Here is a 19,300-nt window from a genome sequence, read left to right on the forward strand (position 1 = left end):
CTTTAATTATGTCCTTTTATAACTTTATATGATATGCAAGCGGGGGCATCATCTGTGTCTCATGGACACATTCCCCATTTATTACTTTTACTTTACCAGTCTATCACTAACTGTCCACCCATTTGGAAACCAGCTTTTAAAGTATTATGGAAAATATATGCTAAAAATATAGTTGACTCAGTTGTTTCTCTGAATATTCTTTGAGTAATTTTCATGACTCTATTGCAACTAAAATATGACCCCCGATAGGATGTTGTAAGATCTTCTTGCCAGTGGCAGCTGCATCTACTTCAATCTTAATTGACAAGGGTTGTCTATGGCAAGCCGTTTTACTATTTATTCAAATTTCAAGATATCTCATATAATATATAAGATATCTTAGTTTGTTTTCGATCTATGAGTTTGACTGTCCCTCTGGTATCTTTCGTCCCTCTTTTATAAAGAAAATTATTTGAGATATCTTATAAACTATAGAAGATATCTCATAAACTATATACTATATCTCATAAATTATATAAGATATCTTATAAAGTTTATGAAATATCTTGAAGTTAGAATGAATAGTAAAATGGCTTGCCATAGTTGTCTGTTTTCCTACTAAAGGGTCATACTAATAAAATTGCAGGAACCTTAGAATTTTCATGTTGATTTCAATTATTCCTCTTTGATGATTTTATGGAGAAATATTTATGATATGCCAGGAAAAATATAAAGTATTGTTTGTTCTCAAAAACAACCTACCAGAAAAATAGTTTGCAACTGAGTTGTCAAGATGTGGAGAAATATTGTTTTGTCATCAGAATTGCCAGTACAGTTTGATGTGCTCCAACAAGTGTGATATTGATATAGGAAAATGTTTGGAACAAAGTAGTAAAGGTGTTGTTTCATTAGTGCTGTAATATATGAAGCATGAACCTTGAAATCTGAGCAGGTCCGAAAACTGTCAACATTCCAAAATGGAGGTCACATGGCACTTTTTGCCTGGGTTCTAAATATATAGGCATTTCGGAGGGGCTAATATGTCAATCATCTGTTGATACCAGTGTCCAGCTGTTAATCCCTGACCACAAGATAAATATTGTGGTCTTATCTCATTGTATTGCAACAAAAGTAATTTATATAACATGTTTATAAACAGAGAAAAAGAAAAAGCTATGAAAAGGAAAAAATCTAAAAGGAAGAAATCTACAAAAATGAAAAAAAATATATGGAAAAGAGTGTGAAAGTATCTTTGAAAGCCTCTGACTGCCTGTATAAATTTCTTCTATTTGGTCTTCTACATTTAAATACAGTTTTAGGCATTTTAACCAATTTTAAGTTTATGTGAAATTTTTCAATTCCATAAAACTCAAAAATCATGTGGGAGTGTCTTTTTTTAAAGAAGTGGATGGTCTTGGATCTTTTTATGAACATGTCTTTTGATGCACAATTTTAATGTTCTAGCTAATTTCAGTAATAGTATACTTCTTTTTAAAATACAAATGAAAATTATTCTTTATAGTGAGAATAATGATGTTAAATATTGATTATATGCAGCTGGTCAATCCTGTTATTCTCTTATCTTAGACTGTCTGGACAGAGGCGGAGCTTTGTCTATATTTAATTACTACATCACAGATATTGGTCAAATCTGTGACGTCAAACTCCCGCCAAATGCCAAGTTAGAGTTGCACAGTGCCACACATAATGCAAAATTTACAGCATTAGAGCATCAAAGAGACAAAGTGTGTGGTTCTATTGATAAAGTAACGGTGTCAGAACACTCCTAGGGTTATCCCAGTGGAATTTTTGTATTTATGTTGCATTTTTAGGGGTTTTAAGGGGGAAATTCCGTTTTTGTCGAGCCTTCGACTTTAGTCGAAAAAAGCGAGACATAGCCATTCTACATTCCGTCGGCAGCGTCCACAAATATTCACTCTGTGGTTAAAGTTTTTGAAATTTTAATAACTTTCTTAAACTATCCTGGATTTCTACCAAACTTGGACAGAAGCTTGTTTATGATCATAAGATAGTATGCAGAAGTAAATTTTGTAACAATAAAATTCCATTTTTTCCCTATTTTACTTATATATGGACTTAGTTTTTCTGCCGGGAAATATTACATTCACTCTGTGGTTAAAGTTTTTAAAATTTTAATGTCTTTCTTATACTATTTTGGATTTATACCAAACTTGGACAGAAGCTTGTTTATGATCAAAAGCTAGTATCAAAGGAAATTTTGTTTTCTTCCAGTTAACATTACATTCAGTCTGCAGTTTAAGTTTTTAAACATTTATTAGATTCATAAACTATCCTGGATTTTTACCAAACTTGGACAGAAGCTTCTTACAATCAAAAGATAGTATCAAGAGGAATATTTTTATTGATTTACTTCCTCATTTTTGTTGAGCCTGCGATTAACAGAAAAAGTAGGCGAGACACTGGGTTCCGCGGAACCCTTACGAATTTTTAGGTAATTTCTCAGAATAATTTTTCATTAGATTTGTTAGGAAAAAATGAAAATATAAACTTTATGGGTACCCCCTTTGGCTTGACTTTGATATATGTGAAGGGAGTATTTTCTACAATACCGTATACCAGTTTTTGGATAATTTGTTTCTAAATGAATTTATAGGTCTCCAAAGATGAAAGGTGAAATGAGGTTTGGCACCCAGCAGTTAAATCAATATATCTTCTTACTGGAGGCATATATAAAAAATCTGAGACACGGTTTTGCAGTTTGTATATGGTTCATTAAAGGGATGAAAACAAATTTTTACTACCATTTGACCTGAATGTGCCATTTCCATCCAAGTTGGAAGACTACTTTTTTGGCAATTAATGAGCTATATTTTGAGATTTATCATACCAAAAATAAATTTATCTATGGATTAAGAAAGAGTGATATTTCAGCTTTAAAATGAGTTAAAGATTTTAAAAATCCATTGAGTAGTTTTGGAGAAATTAATCTTTAAAGACTATTGGTTGGAGTCAGAAAATTCTGACTGTAGTGCTACCATAAAAGACATTTGTGAGTTTTTAGACTCCATAGAGCTTATTGATCATAACATAAAACCCTTACTTAATTTGACATATCATATCATGAGTAAATTACAAATAAAAGAAATCAGTTTAAATACTGTAGTTTTATTGTCTCGCCTTGACGGAGTCAAAAAGCGAGAACAGGTATGCTGTTTTCGGCGTCGGCGAAGGCGGCGGTGGCGTCAACAATGTATTAGTTTGTGATTAGGTCTAGTTCATGGTGAACAACTAGTGGTAGGTCAATGATATTTGGTATGGAGTTGTATTACCATTGGCACATCTCATTACCATGGAGATTATTTGGCCCCACCCCCTCAGTCAAGGTCTATTGACTTTGAAACTTTTCATAGTCTACATGTACTAGTTTGTGATTACCGGGTAGGTCAATTTATGGGGAACCACTAGTGGTAGGTCAATGATATTTGGTATGCAGTTGTATAAGCATTGGCATATCTCATTTCCATGGAGATTATTTGGCTCCGCCCCCTTAGTCATGGTCTATAGACTTTGAAAATTTTGCTAAGTTAACATGTATTAGTTTGTGATTAGGTCAGTTCAAGGGGAACCATTAGTGGTAGGCCAATGTTAATTGGTGTTCAGTTGTATAAGCATTAGCACATCTCATTTCCATGGAGAATATTTGGCCCCGCCCCCTCAGTCATGGTCTATTTACTTTGAAACTTTTGCTTACTTTACATGTATTTGTTTGTGATTAGATCAGTTAAAGATGAACTGCTAATGTTAAGTCAATGATATTTGGTATGCAAATTTATTGGCATTTGAAAGTATTGTTTCGATGGAGATTATATAGCCCCACCCCTGATCATGGTTCATTGACTTTGAAACTTTTACATAGTTTACAAGTTAATGTTTGTGTTTAGGTTTGTTTAAAGGGAATGACTTATAATAAGTCAATGGTATTTGGTATGCAATTGTATTAGCATTGGCACATCTCATTCCATGGAGATTGTTTAGCCATGTACCTTCAGTCATGGTTCATAAACTTTAAATATTTGCATAACTTACATGTTAAAGTATTGCTATTTTAATTTCAACATTTGCATTATCAAAATTACAAAAAGGCGAGACATATCTCTGTGATAACAGTTTATGATTATTAAATTTGTCTTATACTTCCATCAATAACTTAATGTAATTTTGTTTCCACAGCTTCTTCAATTTTTCGACAAAAACAACTTCCACCTTGGAAGAAAGTATTTCTTCAAGGCAAAGATAAGCAACAATATTTAGTGATAACAGGGAACAGCAATGATGTTATGAGAACGAGGAAGAGACTTCTTGATATTGTGCAAAAAAGAAAACAGCCAAAGGTACAATAAAAGCTCCTTAAAGCGTCTGTTTTTGTAGGTTGTAAATTAAAATCTTGAAAAAGTAAAATTGAAAGAATGAAATTTTGAACAGTAAAAATGATTACAAGCCATATATATAATCTACAAATTAATCAACATTGCTGTAATTGTCAGTTGACTTCATTTTTCATTTTTTGAAATCACAAATTTTACCTGTTTTGTTTTTTTCTTTATAATCTTGAACACTACAATACATAGAGAGATACTTTAAACAGCAACTATGATCAGCCAGACAAGATTAAAAGTAAGTTAAATTCCTGTTGCACTGTATCAAGTTATTTTGTTAAAATACCAGAGGAGCAATACTTGCTCTTTGGAACCTTTTGTTTTATTCTAGTTTTGAAATTTTTAAACTACCATAGGAACTACCATTTTTATGCATTTAGATATTTTGAAACTATGAAAATTGATGAAATCATACACTTGAGAATTTTCCAATCTTTATGGCATGAAATATTGTTCTCCAGAACATCAATCGCTGTGCCACACATGTTAAGACATGGTTTTGGTCTTCTTGTAGGTTTGGTATTATGTGGATACAATGAAAGCAAAAATCCAGTTTAATGATCATATTTGTAAAAGACTTAACTTATCTGGATCAGCTTTTGAAGGTGAACAAGTTGTCAAAGTAAAAGATGAAGAAAATCAGCTTTGGGAATTTGATTTGAGAAAGATGAAATGTACTAGAGATAAGATTACATATACACTTAAACACGAAGGTACAATCTTTATTTATAAAGAAATATAATTATCCTGATTATCATGTTGGTACTCATCATAGATACCAGGATTGAAATTTTGTATTTCTGCCAGATGCATGTTTCATCAACAAAAGACTCATCAGTGATGCTGAAATCTAAAAAAGTTAGAAAGGCCAAATAAAGAACGAAGTTGAAGAGCATTGAGGACCAAACATACATGTCCATACATTTGTCTTTCTATAAAAAAATTAGAGAACATGTAAAATTTTCTATGTATTCCTATGTTCACAAATATAATGACTTTCCATGACAGTCTTTATACCACATGCATAGTTTTATAAAATATGATCCTTTAATATTTAAAAAAAAAAAACTTTTAAAAAAAGCAGATATACATGCTTTTCTGTTTATACATTATACAAAAGGTTTAAGGAACTGTTTATGATTGAAGGAGAACACTGACAAGTTAATTAATGACAACTTAAGCTGCAGGTTTGATAGTATCTACACTGACTAGATATTGGTCAACAATCATTCTTACAAGGGCCAGGGTTCTCATTAAGAATTTATGAAAGCAAGTCCAAGGACTTGTCATGTTTGGCAATTTGGAATTTCTGGTTTCCAGAGAATAACTTGAGTTAAGTATATGGATCTCTATAAAATGGAACCATTTTTAACTGGATTTTCGAAGGAAATATCGGTTATTAAAATGGTTATATACGGTGGGCAGCTGGGCGGCTCTGGCGGCTGCCAAACAGCGTCCGCACAATAACATGAAAACGCTTTAACAAATTTTTTTCAAATTTAAATATGTTGTTTCCTGGGACTTAATGAAGGTCTCTATAAATTTTCAAGATTTTAGTATATCTCCTTTGTGAGTTATGGCCATTTTTAATATCCAAAAGTAGAAAAATATTTTACTGTTGTTATCATGTTATGATTTGTCTTATCTCAGAATAAAAATTGGAGTGACAGATTTATTTGAAAATTATCTATTTCCTAAGTGGTTATGATTATAAGCTATATCATTAGACATTTTGAAGATTATTACATTATTAATTATGTTAGAGTACTATGTTAAACAACCATAGTTCTGTTCAATTAGATATTATAAATATTTCAGCATATGATAATGATTTATTTTCATTATTAATTAGATCTTTGAAATATTTTAGCATATCATAATCATTGGAGTGACAGATTTATTTGAAAATTTTCTGTTTTCTGATTGAAATATAGGGGAAGTCCATTGGGGTAACCCCTACCCCCCTTTTTTTTGATAACTTGTAAACGGTCAAGATTCCCAACCAGAAACCATATATATTCTTGTATGGGACAATATATCAAATCAAATGAAATATAGGGGAAGTCCACAGGGGTAAATCCTACCCCCTTCTTTTTGAAAACTTGAAAATGGTTGAGATCCCCACCCCTAAACCATATATGTACTTGTATGGGACAATAAATTAAAGCAAATTAAATTTAGGGGAAGTTCCCTGGGGTAACCCCCTACTCTCCTTTTTTGTCGAGCCTTCGACTTTTGTCGAAAAAGCGAGACATAGCGATCCTACATTCCTTCGGCGTCGGCGGCGTCCACAAATATTCACTCTGTGGTTAAAGTTTTTGAAATTTTAATAACTTTCTTAAACTATCCTGGATTTCTACCAAACTTGGACAGAAGATTGTTTATGATCATAAGATTATATTCAAAAGTAAATTTTGTAAAAAAAAAAATCCATTTTTTCCGTATTTTACTTATAAATGGACTTAGTTTTTCTGCCAGGAAACATTACATTCACTCTGTGGTTACAGTTTTTCAAATTTTAATAACTTTCTTAAACTATCCTGGATTTCTACCAAACTTGGAAAGAAGCTTGTTTATGATCATAAGATAGTATCCAGAAGTAAATTTTGTAAAAAAAAAATTCCATTTTTTTCGTATTTTACTTATAAATGGACTTAGTTTTTCTGCCAGGAAACATTACATTCACTCTGTGGTTACAGTTTTTCAAATTTTAATAACTTTCTTAAACTATCCTGGATTTCTACCAAACTTGGAAAGAAGCTTGTTTATGATCATAAGATAGTATCCAGAAGTAAATTTTGTAAAAAAAAAATTCCATTTTTTTCGTATTTTACTTATAAATGGACTTAGTTTTTCTGCCAGTTAACATTACATTCACTCTGTGGTTAAAGTTTTTAAGATTTTAACAACTTTCTTAAACTATCCTGGATTTGTACCACACTTGGACAGAAGCTTGTTTATGATCAAAAGCTAGTATCTAGAAGGAAATTTTGATAAAATTTTGTTCCATTTTTTCCGTATTTTACTTATAAATGGACTTTGTTTTTCTTCCAGTCAACATTACATACAGTCTGCAGTTTAAGTTTTTAAAACATTTATTAGATTCATAAATTATCCTGGATTTTTACCAAACTTGGACAGAAGCTACTTACATTCAAATGATAGTGTAGAGAGGAATATTTTTATTAATTTTTTTTCTCATTTTTGTTGAGCCTGCGATTAACAGCAAAAGAAGGCGAGACACTGGGTTCTGCGGAACCCTTACGAATTTTTTTGAAAACTTGTAAATGGTCAAGATCCCCACGGAGAAACCATATATATTCTTTTATGTTACAATAAAACAAATGAAATAAAATAAAAGGTGAGTTCCTTTGGGTCATTCCCACCTTCTTCCTGTTTAAGAACTTGTAAATGGTTGAGATCCCTGCCTCTAAACCATATATATCCTTGTATGGGACAAAAAAACAAATCATATGAAATAAAGGGCAGGTCCCCTGGGAAAATTAATCAGTTTGTGTGTGTTATATTTGAACATAAATTAAATATATATAGGGTTCTTTAAGTGCTGAATCTAAACTTGTTTTTAATTAGATGATAATCTATTTTTATTATGAGATAAAGTTTTTGACATTGATAGATAAGTTGCAGATCTGTATTATTTTTTGACACATGAAAGAAACAATATTAGCAACTATTAATTAAATTTGATTATAATATGGAAATAGATATAACATGATATCTGATTTTAGAGAAGTATTTTGCTGGTTTTTTATTGGTTTATGTAAATAAGTTTGAGTTATTTGTTTTGAAAAGTGATGTGTTTAATTGATAGATATAAAATCATATCTAATTTTAGAGATTTATGAGTGGTTAAGTCATTTCTAATTTTAGAGAATTATTTTGGTGTTTTGTTACCCCTGAACCATATATATTCTTGTATAGGTCAATAAAACAAATCAAATGAAATATTGGGGAAGTCCATGGGGTAACCCCCACCCCCTTTTTTTTGATAACTTGTAAACGGTCGAGATCCCTACCCCTGAACCATATATATTCTTGAATGGGACATTAAAACAAATCAAATGAATTTGAGGGGAAGTCCCCTGGGGTAACCCCCACCCCCCTTCTTTTTGAAAACTTGTAAATGGTCAAGATCCCCACCCTAAAACCATATATATTCCTGTATGGGACAATAAAACTAATCAAATGAAGTAAAAGGTGAGTCCCCTGGGGTCACCCCAACCCCCTCCTGTTTGAGTACTTGTAAACGGTCGAAATCCCCACCCCTAAACCATATATATTCTTGTATTGGACAATAACACAAATCAAATGAAAATATAGGGGAAGTCAATGAGGGTCACCCCCACCCCCTTCTTTTTATACGACCACAAAAAAAATTTTGTAGTCGTATATTGGTATGACGTTGTCGTCGTCATCGTTGTCGTCGTCCGGCGTCGTTGTTGTTGTCGTCGTCCGAAGACACATTGGTTTTTCGCACTCTAACTTTAGTTAAAAAGAATGGATCTCTATGAAATTTTACCATAAGGTTCAATACCACAAAAGAAAGGGCAAAAAAAGGGGCAAAAAACAAGCATTTTTCTAGTTTCATGACAATAACTTGTGTGTTAGTCTATGGATCTTTCTGAAATTGTACTACAAGGTTCCATATCACAAAGGGAAAGCTGGAATTGAGTTTGGGGGTAATTGCCCAAAACGTTTAGGAATAAGGGGCCAAAAATAAGCATTTTTCTAGACAATAACTTGTGTTCAAGTGTATGGATCTCTCTGAAATTGTACTGCAAGGTACCATGCCACAAAGGAAAGGCTCAGATTGATTTTGGGGGTAATTGCCTCAAAACTTTAGGAATTAGGGGCCAAAAGGGGCAAAAAAACAAGCATTTTTCTAGTTTCAGGACAATAACCTGTGTTTAAAGGTATTGATCTTTATGAAATTGTACTACAAGGTTCCATATCACAAAGGGAAAGCTGGGTTTGAGTTTGGGGGTAATTGCCCTAAACGTTTAGGAATTTGGGGCCAAAAGTGGAAAAAAAACCAAGCATTTTTCTAGTTTCCAGACAATAACTTGTGTTCAAGTGTATGGATCTCTCTGAAATTGTACTGCAAGGTACCATACCACAAAGGGAAGGCTGGTATGACGTTGTCGTCGTCATCGTTGTCGTCGTCCGGCGTCGTTGTTGTTGTCGTCGTCCGAAGACACATTGGTTTTTCGCACTCTAACTTTAGTTAAAAAGAATGGATCTCTATGAAATTTTACCATAAGGTTCAATACCACAAAAGAAAGGTTGGGATTGATTTTGGGGGTTATGGTACCAACAGTTTAGGAATTAGGGGCCAAAAAGGGGCCAAAAATAAGCATTTTTGTAACTTCCAGACATAACTTGTGTGTTAGTGTATGTATCTCTCTGACATTGTACCACAAGGTTCCATATCACAAAGGGAATGCTGGGATTGATTTTGGGGTTAATTGCCTCCAAATTTTAGGAATTAGGGGCAAAAAAAGGGGCAAAAAACAAGCATTTTTCTAGTTTCATGACAATAACTTGTGTGTTAGTCTATGGATCTTTCTGAAATTGTACTACAAGGTTCCATATCACAAAGGGAAAGCTGGAATTGAGTTTGGGGGTAATTGCCCAAAACGTTTAGGAATAAGGGGCCAAAAATAAGCATTTTTCTAGACAATAACTTGTGTTCAAGTGTATGGATCTCTCTGAAATTGTACTGCAAGGTACCATGCCACAAAGGAAAGGCTCAGATTGATTTTGGGGGTAATTGCCTCAAAACTTTAGGAATTAGGGGCCAAAAGGGGCAAAAAAACAAGCATTTTTCTAGTTTCAGGACAATAACCTGTGTTTAAAGGTATTGATCTTTATGAAATTGTACTACAAGGTTCCATATCACAAAGGGAAAGCTGGGTTTGAGTTTGGGGGTAATTGCCCTAAACGTTTAGGAATTTGGGGCCAAAAGTGGAAAAAAAACCAAGCATTTTTCTAGTTTCCAGACAATAACTTGTGTTCAAGTGTATGGATCTCTCTGAAATTGTACTGCAAGGTACCATACCACAAAGGGAAGGCTGGGATTGATTTTGGGGGTAATTAAGTCTCCCAAACGAAGTTTGGGAAGACTTATTGTTTTTGCTCAGTTCTTATTATTATTATTATTCTTCTTCTTCTTCTTCTTCTTCTTCTTCTTCTTCTTCTTCTTCTTCTTCTTCCGCCGCTTTTAAATTTGAACTTGTCCGCACCCGTTCTCCAAAACCGCTGGTCAGATTAACTTAGGGTTTCACAATATGTTAGACTAACATGTCTAGTGGTGCAATCAGGGTTTTGTTTGTGCAATGGGGTTTATAAAGGGGTACTTTGAGGGGCAAAAAGAAAAGAGGGTTTTACTATAGAACCCTATGGGATTTTATTTTTTTAAATTTTCAAATGATTATAAATTGAAAACCGTTTGTGATAAACACAATCTTTTTAATTGAAAATGTTCTAAATGATAAGGGCCATGAAATAAAATACAGGGTTAGTCCCCAGGGGTCTACCCCACCCCCTGCCATTTAAGAAAGTTCTAATACCTTGAAAGTGGTCAAGATCCCCACCCCTAAACCATATATATTTTGGTTTGTCATGCTAAGATGGTTTGAATGATATACAGGGTTAGTCCCCAGGGGTCATCCCGACCCCCTGCCATTTGAGAAAGTTCTAATATCTTGTAAATGGTCGAGATCCACACCCCTAAACCATATATATTCTGGTTAGTCATGATAAAGCACGTCAAATGAAAAACAGGGTGAGTCCCCAGGGGTCACCCCCACCCCATGCCATTTAAGAAAGTTCTAATATCTTGTAAGTGGTCAAGATCCCCACCCCTAAACCATATATATTCTGGTTTGTCATGCTAAGATGGTTTGAATGATATACAGGGTTAGTCCCCAGGGGTCATCCCGACCCCCTGCCATTTGAGAAAGTTCTAATATCTTGTAAATGGTTGAGATCCCCACCCCTAAACCATATTTATTCCTATTTGTCATGTCTCGAACATTTGAATGACATATAAGGTCAGTCCCCAGGGGTTCCCCCCACCCCCAATGTTCTAATATCTTGTAAATGGTTGAGATCCCCACCTCTAAACCATATATTTTCTGGTTTGTCATGCCAAGATGATTTGAATGATATACAGGGTTAGTCCCCAGGCATCACTAATGCATATAACTTTACTGGACCAAACCAATTTTCACTGGACGTTGCCCAATGTCAGGTGAACCTGGGAATTACGAATTATGGGAGCTTCGTTTGGGAGACTTCGTAACAGCATCCTGTTACAATCATTTCTTGTTGCCTCAAAATTTTAGGAATTAGGGGCCAAAAGGGGCAAAAAAACAAGCATTTTTCTAGTTTCAGGACAATAACTTGTGTGTAAATGTATGGATCTTTATGAAATTGTACTACAAGGTTCTATATCACAAACGGAAAGCTGGGTTTGAGTTTGGGGGTAATTGCCCTAATCGTTTAGGAATTTGGGGCCAAAAAGGGGTAAAAAAACAAGCATTTTTCTAGTTTCCAGACAATAACTTGTGTTCAAGTGTACGGATCTCTCTGAAATTGTACTACAAGGTACCATACCACAAAGGGAAGGCTGGGATTGAGTTTGGGGTCGTTGAATCATAATGGGGTTCAAAAAATTTGAGGGGGGATTTTTTTTTCCTTTTTTTTCTTTAAAATTTTCCATTTTAAATTGGTTATTTCTGATTTATATATATAAGCAAGTAATAATGATATGGTTTGAATAGGCAAATTAAATTTTTTAAGTTCTTAGACCACATTCATTCTGTGTCAGAAACCTATGCTGTGTCAAATATTTATAATCACAATCCAAATTCAGTGCTGTATCAAGCTTGAATGTTGTGTCCATACTTGCCCCAAATGTTCAGGGTTCGACCTCTGAGGTCGTATCAAGCTGCGCCCAGCGGAGCATTTTATTGAGAACTTGTAAACGGTCAAGATCCCCACCCCGAAACCATATATATTCTTGTATGGGACAATAAATCAAATCAAATGAAATATAGAAGAATTCCATGGGGGTAACCACAACCCCCCTTCTTTTTGATAACTTGTAAACGGTCGAGATCCCCACCCCTAAACCATATATCTTCTTGAATGGGACAATAAAACAAATCAAATGAAATTGAGGGGAAGTCCCCTGGGGAAACCCCCACCCCTTTTTTTTGAAAACTTGTTAACGGTCAAGATCCCCACCCCGAAACCATATATTTTCTTGTATGGGACAATAAAACAAATCAAATGAAATATAAGGCGAGTCCCCTTGGGTCACCCCCACCCTCTCCTAATTGAGAACTTGTAAACAGTCGAGATCATTACCCCTTAACCATATATATTCTTGTATGGGACAATAATACAAATCAAATGAAATATAGGGGAAGTCCAGGGGGGGTCACCCCCACCCCCCTTTTTTTTGAAAACTTGTAAACAGTCAAGATCCCCACCCCGAAACCATATATATTCTTGTATGGGACAATAAAACAAATCAAATGAAATAAAAGGCAAGTCCCCTGGGGTCACCCCACCCCCTCTTGTTTGAAAACTTGTAAACGGTCGAGATCCCCACCCCTAATCCATATATATTCTTGTATGGGACAATAAAACAAATCAAATGAAATAAAAGGCGAGTCCCCTGGGGTCACCCCACCCCCTCCTGTTTGAGAACTTGTAAATGGTCGAGATCCCCACCCCTAATCCATATATATTCTTGTATGGGACAATAAAACAAATCAAATGAAATATATGGAAAGTCCATCGTGGTAACCCCCACCCTTCTTTTTGATAACTTGTAAACGGTCAAGATCCACACCCCTAAACCATATATATTCTTGAATGGGACAATAAAACAGATCAAATGAAATTGAGGGAAAGTCCCCTGGGGTAACCCCCAGCCCCCCTTCTTTTTGAAAACTTGTAAATGGTCAAGATCCCCATCCCCGAACCATATATATTCTTGTATGGGACAATAAAACAAATCAAATGAAATATAGGGTGAGTATCCTTGGGTCGCCCTACCTCCCTCCTGTTTAAGAACTTGTAAACGGTTGAGCTTTTCATTATTAATAAGATAATACCACATTGAGGTCCAAAGGGTCCTAAATTAAACTTTTGTTTAATTTCATCAAATATTGAATTCTTTGGTTCTTTGATATGCTGATTCTAACAATGTTTGAGTGTTAAATCATATCTAATTTTAGAGAACTTAGTCATCACTGATTGTTGTTATTATATTATTGATTATAATTTGAAAAAATTGCATCATATCTTATTTTAGAGAACTCTTTATCCAGTTTGAGTTATTTCCATTTGCACAGAAAATAGTATGGATAAAATTAACCTGTGTTTCATTTCAACATAAATTAAATATATATATAGGGTTCTTTCAAATGCTGAATCTAAACTCTATTTAAATATTAGATTTTTAGGCCCAGTTTTCAAGTTGGTCCAAATCAGGGTCCAAAATTAAACTTTGTTTGATTCAACAAAAATTGAATTTATGGGGTTCTTTGAAATGCTGAATCTAACCATGTATTGAGAGATTTTGGATTGTGGGCTCCTTTATCAAATTGGTCCACATTGAGGTCCAAAGGGTCCTAGAATAAACTTTTGTCTGATTTCATCAAAAATTGAATTCTTGGGGTTCTTTGATATGCTGATTCTAATATGTACTTAGATTTTGGATATTGGACCATAATAGGTATTTAAATGTCCAATTTCAAATATATCAGTTCTTTGACTACATTTATTTTGTGTCACAAACCTATGATGTGTCAAATATTCAATCACAATCCAAATTCAGAGCTGTTTTAAGTTTAAATGTAGTGTCCATACTTGCTCAACTGTTCAGGGTTTCGACCTCTGCAGGAAAATCCGGTTTGCTGTCTCTCTGACAGCCTCTTGTTAAAAATTAAAAGGATTAAACGCATTTGTAAAGGAATTTATTATAGGATTAAACACATTTTTTCTAGAGGTTATTGATGCGTAAACTGGGCGATTAACTCACAAACTGAATTTGGGTCCCTTACAAACTTCACATAAAAGTCCAGTTTGTGAGTTAATTGCCCAGTTTACGCATCAATAACCTCTAGAAAAAATGTGTAACAAAAAAGTAACAAAATAATCTTAAGATTAAGAGTTTTCATTCGTATCATGTCATCTTTGCCATGACTTTAACGCGGTAAGATCATTCATGATATTTCACGGAATTTTATTTTATTCAAATGTCATACATTTTCCAAGCCTGATTGCATTATTTCTTGTTTCTATGCTTAAACAAATATGTAATTTGTTTTACAATCTCAATTGGCTTAGTACCACTGGATCACACACATGTGTATAGCGCATTTATAGATCACAGTGAAAGTAGATTCGGTAACATGGTTTATCAATGTGTAAACCAAGTGAAAAACTTCTAATGGACCAATCCAAATCCAGTATTTGTAGATATGCAAATCATATAAGAATTATTGGTGTATAAACTGGATCATGTCAACAGTCATTCACAAACATATCATAAAAGTCCTTCAGACTCTTATTTGTTAGTGAACTGGTCCAGTTTATACACTCAATAAATTCGTTTAAAAAGGCATTTATTATGATATAATCAGTGATTATACATAATTTCTGAAAATTTCAGTGATACATAATCCCTAATTTTACAAATTCACTGTAACATATATAGATATATAAAAAATTATATATAATACATAATAATTAAGTTGTTAAATCATATTTGTGATGAAAAGTTAACTGTAGTCTCTTGTGTTTTAGAAGTGACAGAATCAAGTGTTGATCCTTTGCATGAAGAGTTTGATGATACAAACAGGAACACTGGATTAATGGAAGCTTCAGTAAGTTGTATTCTCTTTTGTTATATATGTGTACACAATTATGTTCCTATTAAGCTCACCTGGCCCAATAGGCCAAGTGAGCTTATCTCATCACTTGGCGTATGTCGTGGTTATCGTTGCTGTCTGTGGTCTGTTAACTTTTACAAAAATCTTCTCCTCTGAAACTACTGGACCAAATTTAACCAAAAGTTGGCCACACTCCTCATTGGGGTATCTACTTTAAAATGTGTCTGATGACCCCGTCTACCAGCCAACATGGCAGCCATAGCTAAAAATAGAACATAAGAGTAAAACACAGATTTTAAACTACCACAAAGATTTTGGGGTCATATATTACTATCACGTCGTTGATTGCATCGTCATCCTCGTCAGCATTGTTGTCATTGTTGTTCGAAGACATTTGGTTTCCGGACATTAACTTTAGTTTTAGTGTATGGATCTCTATGAAATTTATTCAAAAGGTTCAATACCACAAAATGAAGGTTGGGATTGTTTTGGGGATGATGGTCCCAACCGTTTAGGAAGTAGGGGCCAAAAAAAGCATTTTTCTAATTACAGGACAATAACTCGTGTATAAGTATTTTGATTGCTCTGAATTATACCACAAGGTTCAATATCACAAGTAAAAGGCTGGGATTCATCTGGGGGTAGTTGCCCAAACCATTCAGACATTCGGGGCCAAAAAGTGTTTAAAACAAGCATTTCTGTCCCTCGCATAAAACGTTGCTGGGGACATGGAAATACCAGGCGACTGTCCGTGTGTCCATCCATCCGTCTGTCTGTCCGGTCTTTTTAGCCCTCTCACAGGTACAATTCTTGCCAGATCTTTTTAAATATATATATAGTATATAGTCTGAAAACAGATTTACTAAGTATTGTGCAACAGCACAGTGTATTGCACATGTACATGAGCAAGAAATCTTCAATTGAATATAAATTCAAATCATATAACCAATTTCAAGTTCTTTGACTACATTTATTCTGTGTCAGAAACCTATTAAGTGTCAAATATTGAATTACAATCCAAATTTAGACCTGTATCAAGCTTGAATATTGTGTCCATTTTTGCCCCATTACTCTTCAGGGTTGGACCTCTGCGCTCGTTTCCGGCTGCGCTTGGCGAAGCAGTTTATTGGCTTATATCTCTGACACTTAAGCATTTAGAGCAAATCTGACTATGGGTAAATATTTAATCAGTTTAAGATCTATATGCCCTGACATTTTCAGACGAATCAGATAACCCGTTATTGAGTTGAGGCCCCTGAATTAGTAATTTTAAGGAAATTTTGCAGTTTTTAACTGGATTTTCAAAGGAAAAAATCGGTTATTGATTTGGGGATGTATTGAAAGGCGGGTGGGCGGTTGCCAAACAGTGTCCGTTCAATAACAGGAAAACCCTATTACCAAATTTTGTTCAAATTTAGATATGTTGTTTGCTGTGACTAAATGAAGATCAAGTTCAATTTTAACGATTTTAGATTTTCTCCTTGTTGAGTTATCACATTTTATGCCCCCGCCGTAGCAGAGGGGGCATTAAGTTTTACCCTTGTCCGTCTGTACGTACGTACATACGTACGTCCCAAAATTGGTTTCCGTTCTCTAACTTTAGTTTGCCTCAACCAAATGTTATGAAACTTATACACAATGCTAATTACCTTAAAACACAGATCATTTTAAATTTTAATGGCATCACTTTTACCGTTCTAGAGTTATGCCCCTTTACAAAAGGAAAAATTGCTGATTTTTTTGTTTCTGTTCTGTAACTTTAGTTTGCCTCAACCATATGTTATGAAACTTATACACAATGCTTATTACCACTAAACACAGATCAAGTTTAAATTTTAATGGCATCACTTTTACCGTTCTAGAGTTATGCCCTTTACAAAAGGAAAATTGCTGAATTTTTTATTTCCGTTCAATAACTTCAACCAAATGTTATGACACTTTTACACAATGCTTATTACCACAAAACACAGATCAAGTTTGAATTTTGGTGGCGTCACTTTTACCGTTCTAGAGTTATGCTCCTTTACAAATGGAAAAATTGCTGATTTTTTTGTTTCTGTTCTGTAACTTTAGTTTGCCTCAACCAAATGTTATGAAACTTATACACAATGCTTATTACCACTAAACACAGATCAAGTTTGAATTTTGGTGGCGTCACTTTTACCGTTCCCGAGTTATGCCCCTTTCCAAATGGAAAAAATTGCTGAAGTTTTCGTTTTCGTTCTCTAATTTTAGTTTGCCTCAATCAAATGTTATGAAACTTATACACAATGCTAATTACCACAAAACACAGATCAAGTTTGAATTTTGGTGGCGTCACTTTAACCGTTTTAGAATTATGCCCCTTAATAAATGGAAAAATTTCAAAAATTTTATTTTCTTCAAAATATCAAGTAATTTTTTATATTGGAGTTATCTTCCTTTGTCCATGATTATAGTTGAATCAACTACAATCAATGCTTTATACAATGCAATGTTTAATTTTGACTTCCATTGATAAAACACAGATCAAGTTGAATTTGGGTAGTGTCACTTTAACCATTATTGAGTTATGCCCCTTTATAAATCGAAAGATTGCAAAATTTTTAGTTTCAATTCTGTAACTTTAGTTTGCCCCAACCAAACATTATGAGACCTATACACAATATTCATTACCACAAAACTAAGATCAAGTACAAATTTTTTGTTTCCATTTTCTAACTTTAGTTTGCCTCAACCAAATGTTAAAAAAACTTATACACAACCGTTCTAGAGTTATGCGTGTTTACAAATAGAAAAAGTTAGAGAACGGAAACGAAAAATTCAGCAATTTTATGTTTATAAAGGGACATAACTCAAGAATGGTAAAAGTGTCACCACCAAATTTCGTACTTAATCTGTATTATGTAGTATTAAGCATTGTGTATAAGTTTCATAACATTTGGTTGAGGCAAACTTTAGTTAGAAAACGGAAACAAAAAATTTGTACTTGATCTTTGTTTTGTGGTAATGAATATTGCATAAAGGTTTCATAATGTTTGGTTAGGGCAAACTTAAGTTACAGAATGGAAACTAAAAATTTTGCAATCTTTCCATTTTTAAAGGGGCATAACTCAATAATGGTTAAAGTGACACTACCCAAATTCAACTTGATCTGTGTTTTATCAGTGGAAGTCAAAATTAAACATTGCATTGTATAAAGCATTGATTGTAGTTGATTCAACTATAATCATGGACAAAGGAAGATAACTCCAATATTAAAAATTACTTGATATTTAAAAGAAATTAAAAAAATTGCATTTTTTCCATTTATAAATGGGCATACCTCTAAAACGGTTAAAGTGACGCCACCAAAATTCAAACTTGATCTGTGTTTTGTGGTAATAAGCATTGTGTATAAGTTTCATAATATTTAGTTGAGGCAAACTTAAGTTAGAGAACAGAAACTAAAAATTTTGCAATTTTTTCATTTATAAAGGGGCATAACTCTAGAACAGTTAAAGTGACGCCACCAAAATTCAAACTTCATCTGTGTTTTGTGGTAATAAGCATTGTGTATAAGTTTCATAACATTTGGTCAAAAAGAATATCAGACTAGCTATGAATATGGCTGGATCACAACATTGACGATGCTTTGATTAGTTTCTGTTCTCTACTTAAGTTAGCCTCAACCAAATGTTATTAGACTTACACACAATGCTTATTACCACAAAACACATCATCAGATCAAGTCTAAATTTGGGTAGCGTCACTTTTACCGTTCTTCAGTTATGTCCCTTTATAACTATATGTTATGCAAGCGGGGGCATCATCTGTGTCCACATGTGGACATTATCCACATTTATTTAATATCCTAAAGTGGTACTTCTAATGTGATTGAGTTATTTCCCTTTGAATATAAATTCAATTCATATAACCAATTTAAAGTTCTTTGACTACAGAACAGAATTTGTTAATTTTATATATAAAGTTTGATTACACTTAGTGTTTTTT

The 19,300-nt window shown here is 33.8% G+C and overlaps 1 protein-coding gene across 1 annotated transcript in view; it reads left to right on the top strand.

Moving 5' to 3' along the window:
- Positions 1-19,300, top strand: part of LOC127720696 (uncharacterized) — a 150,845-nt gene that overhangs the window by 43,405 nt on the left and 88,140 nt on the right. The window contains exons 5-7 of the mRNA XM_052227438.1: positions 4,192-4,352; positions 4,912-5,110; positions 15,243-15,322. Of these exons, the coding sequence (XP_052083398.1) occupies positions 4,192-4,352; positions 4,912-5,110; positions 15,243-15,322 (440 nt within the window). The remainder of the gene's footprint in view (positions 1-4,191; positions 4,353-4,911; positions 5,111-15,242; positions 15,323-19,300) is intronic.

Source organism: Mytilus californianus, unplaced genomic scaffold, assembly GCF_021869535.1.
Source record: "Mytilus californianus isolate M0D057914Y unplaced genomic scaffold, xbMytCali1.0.p SCAF_11, whole genome shotgun sequence".
Taxonomy (NCBI): domain Eukaryota; kingdom Metazoa; phylum Mollusca; class Bivalvia; order Mytilida; family Mytilidae; genus Mytilus; species Mytilus californianus.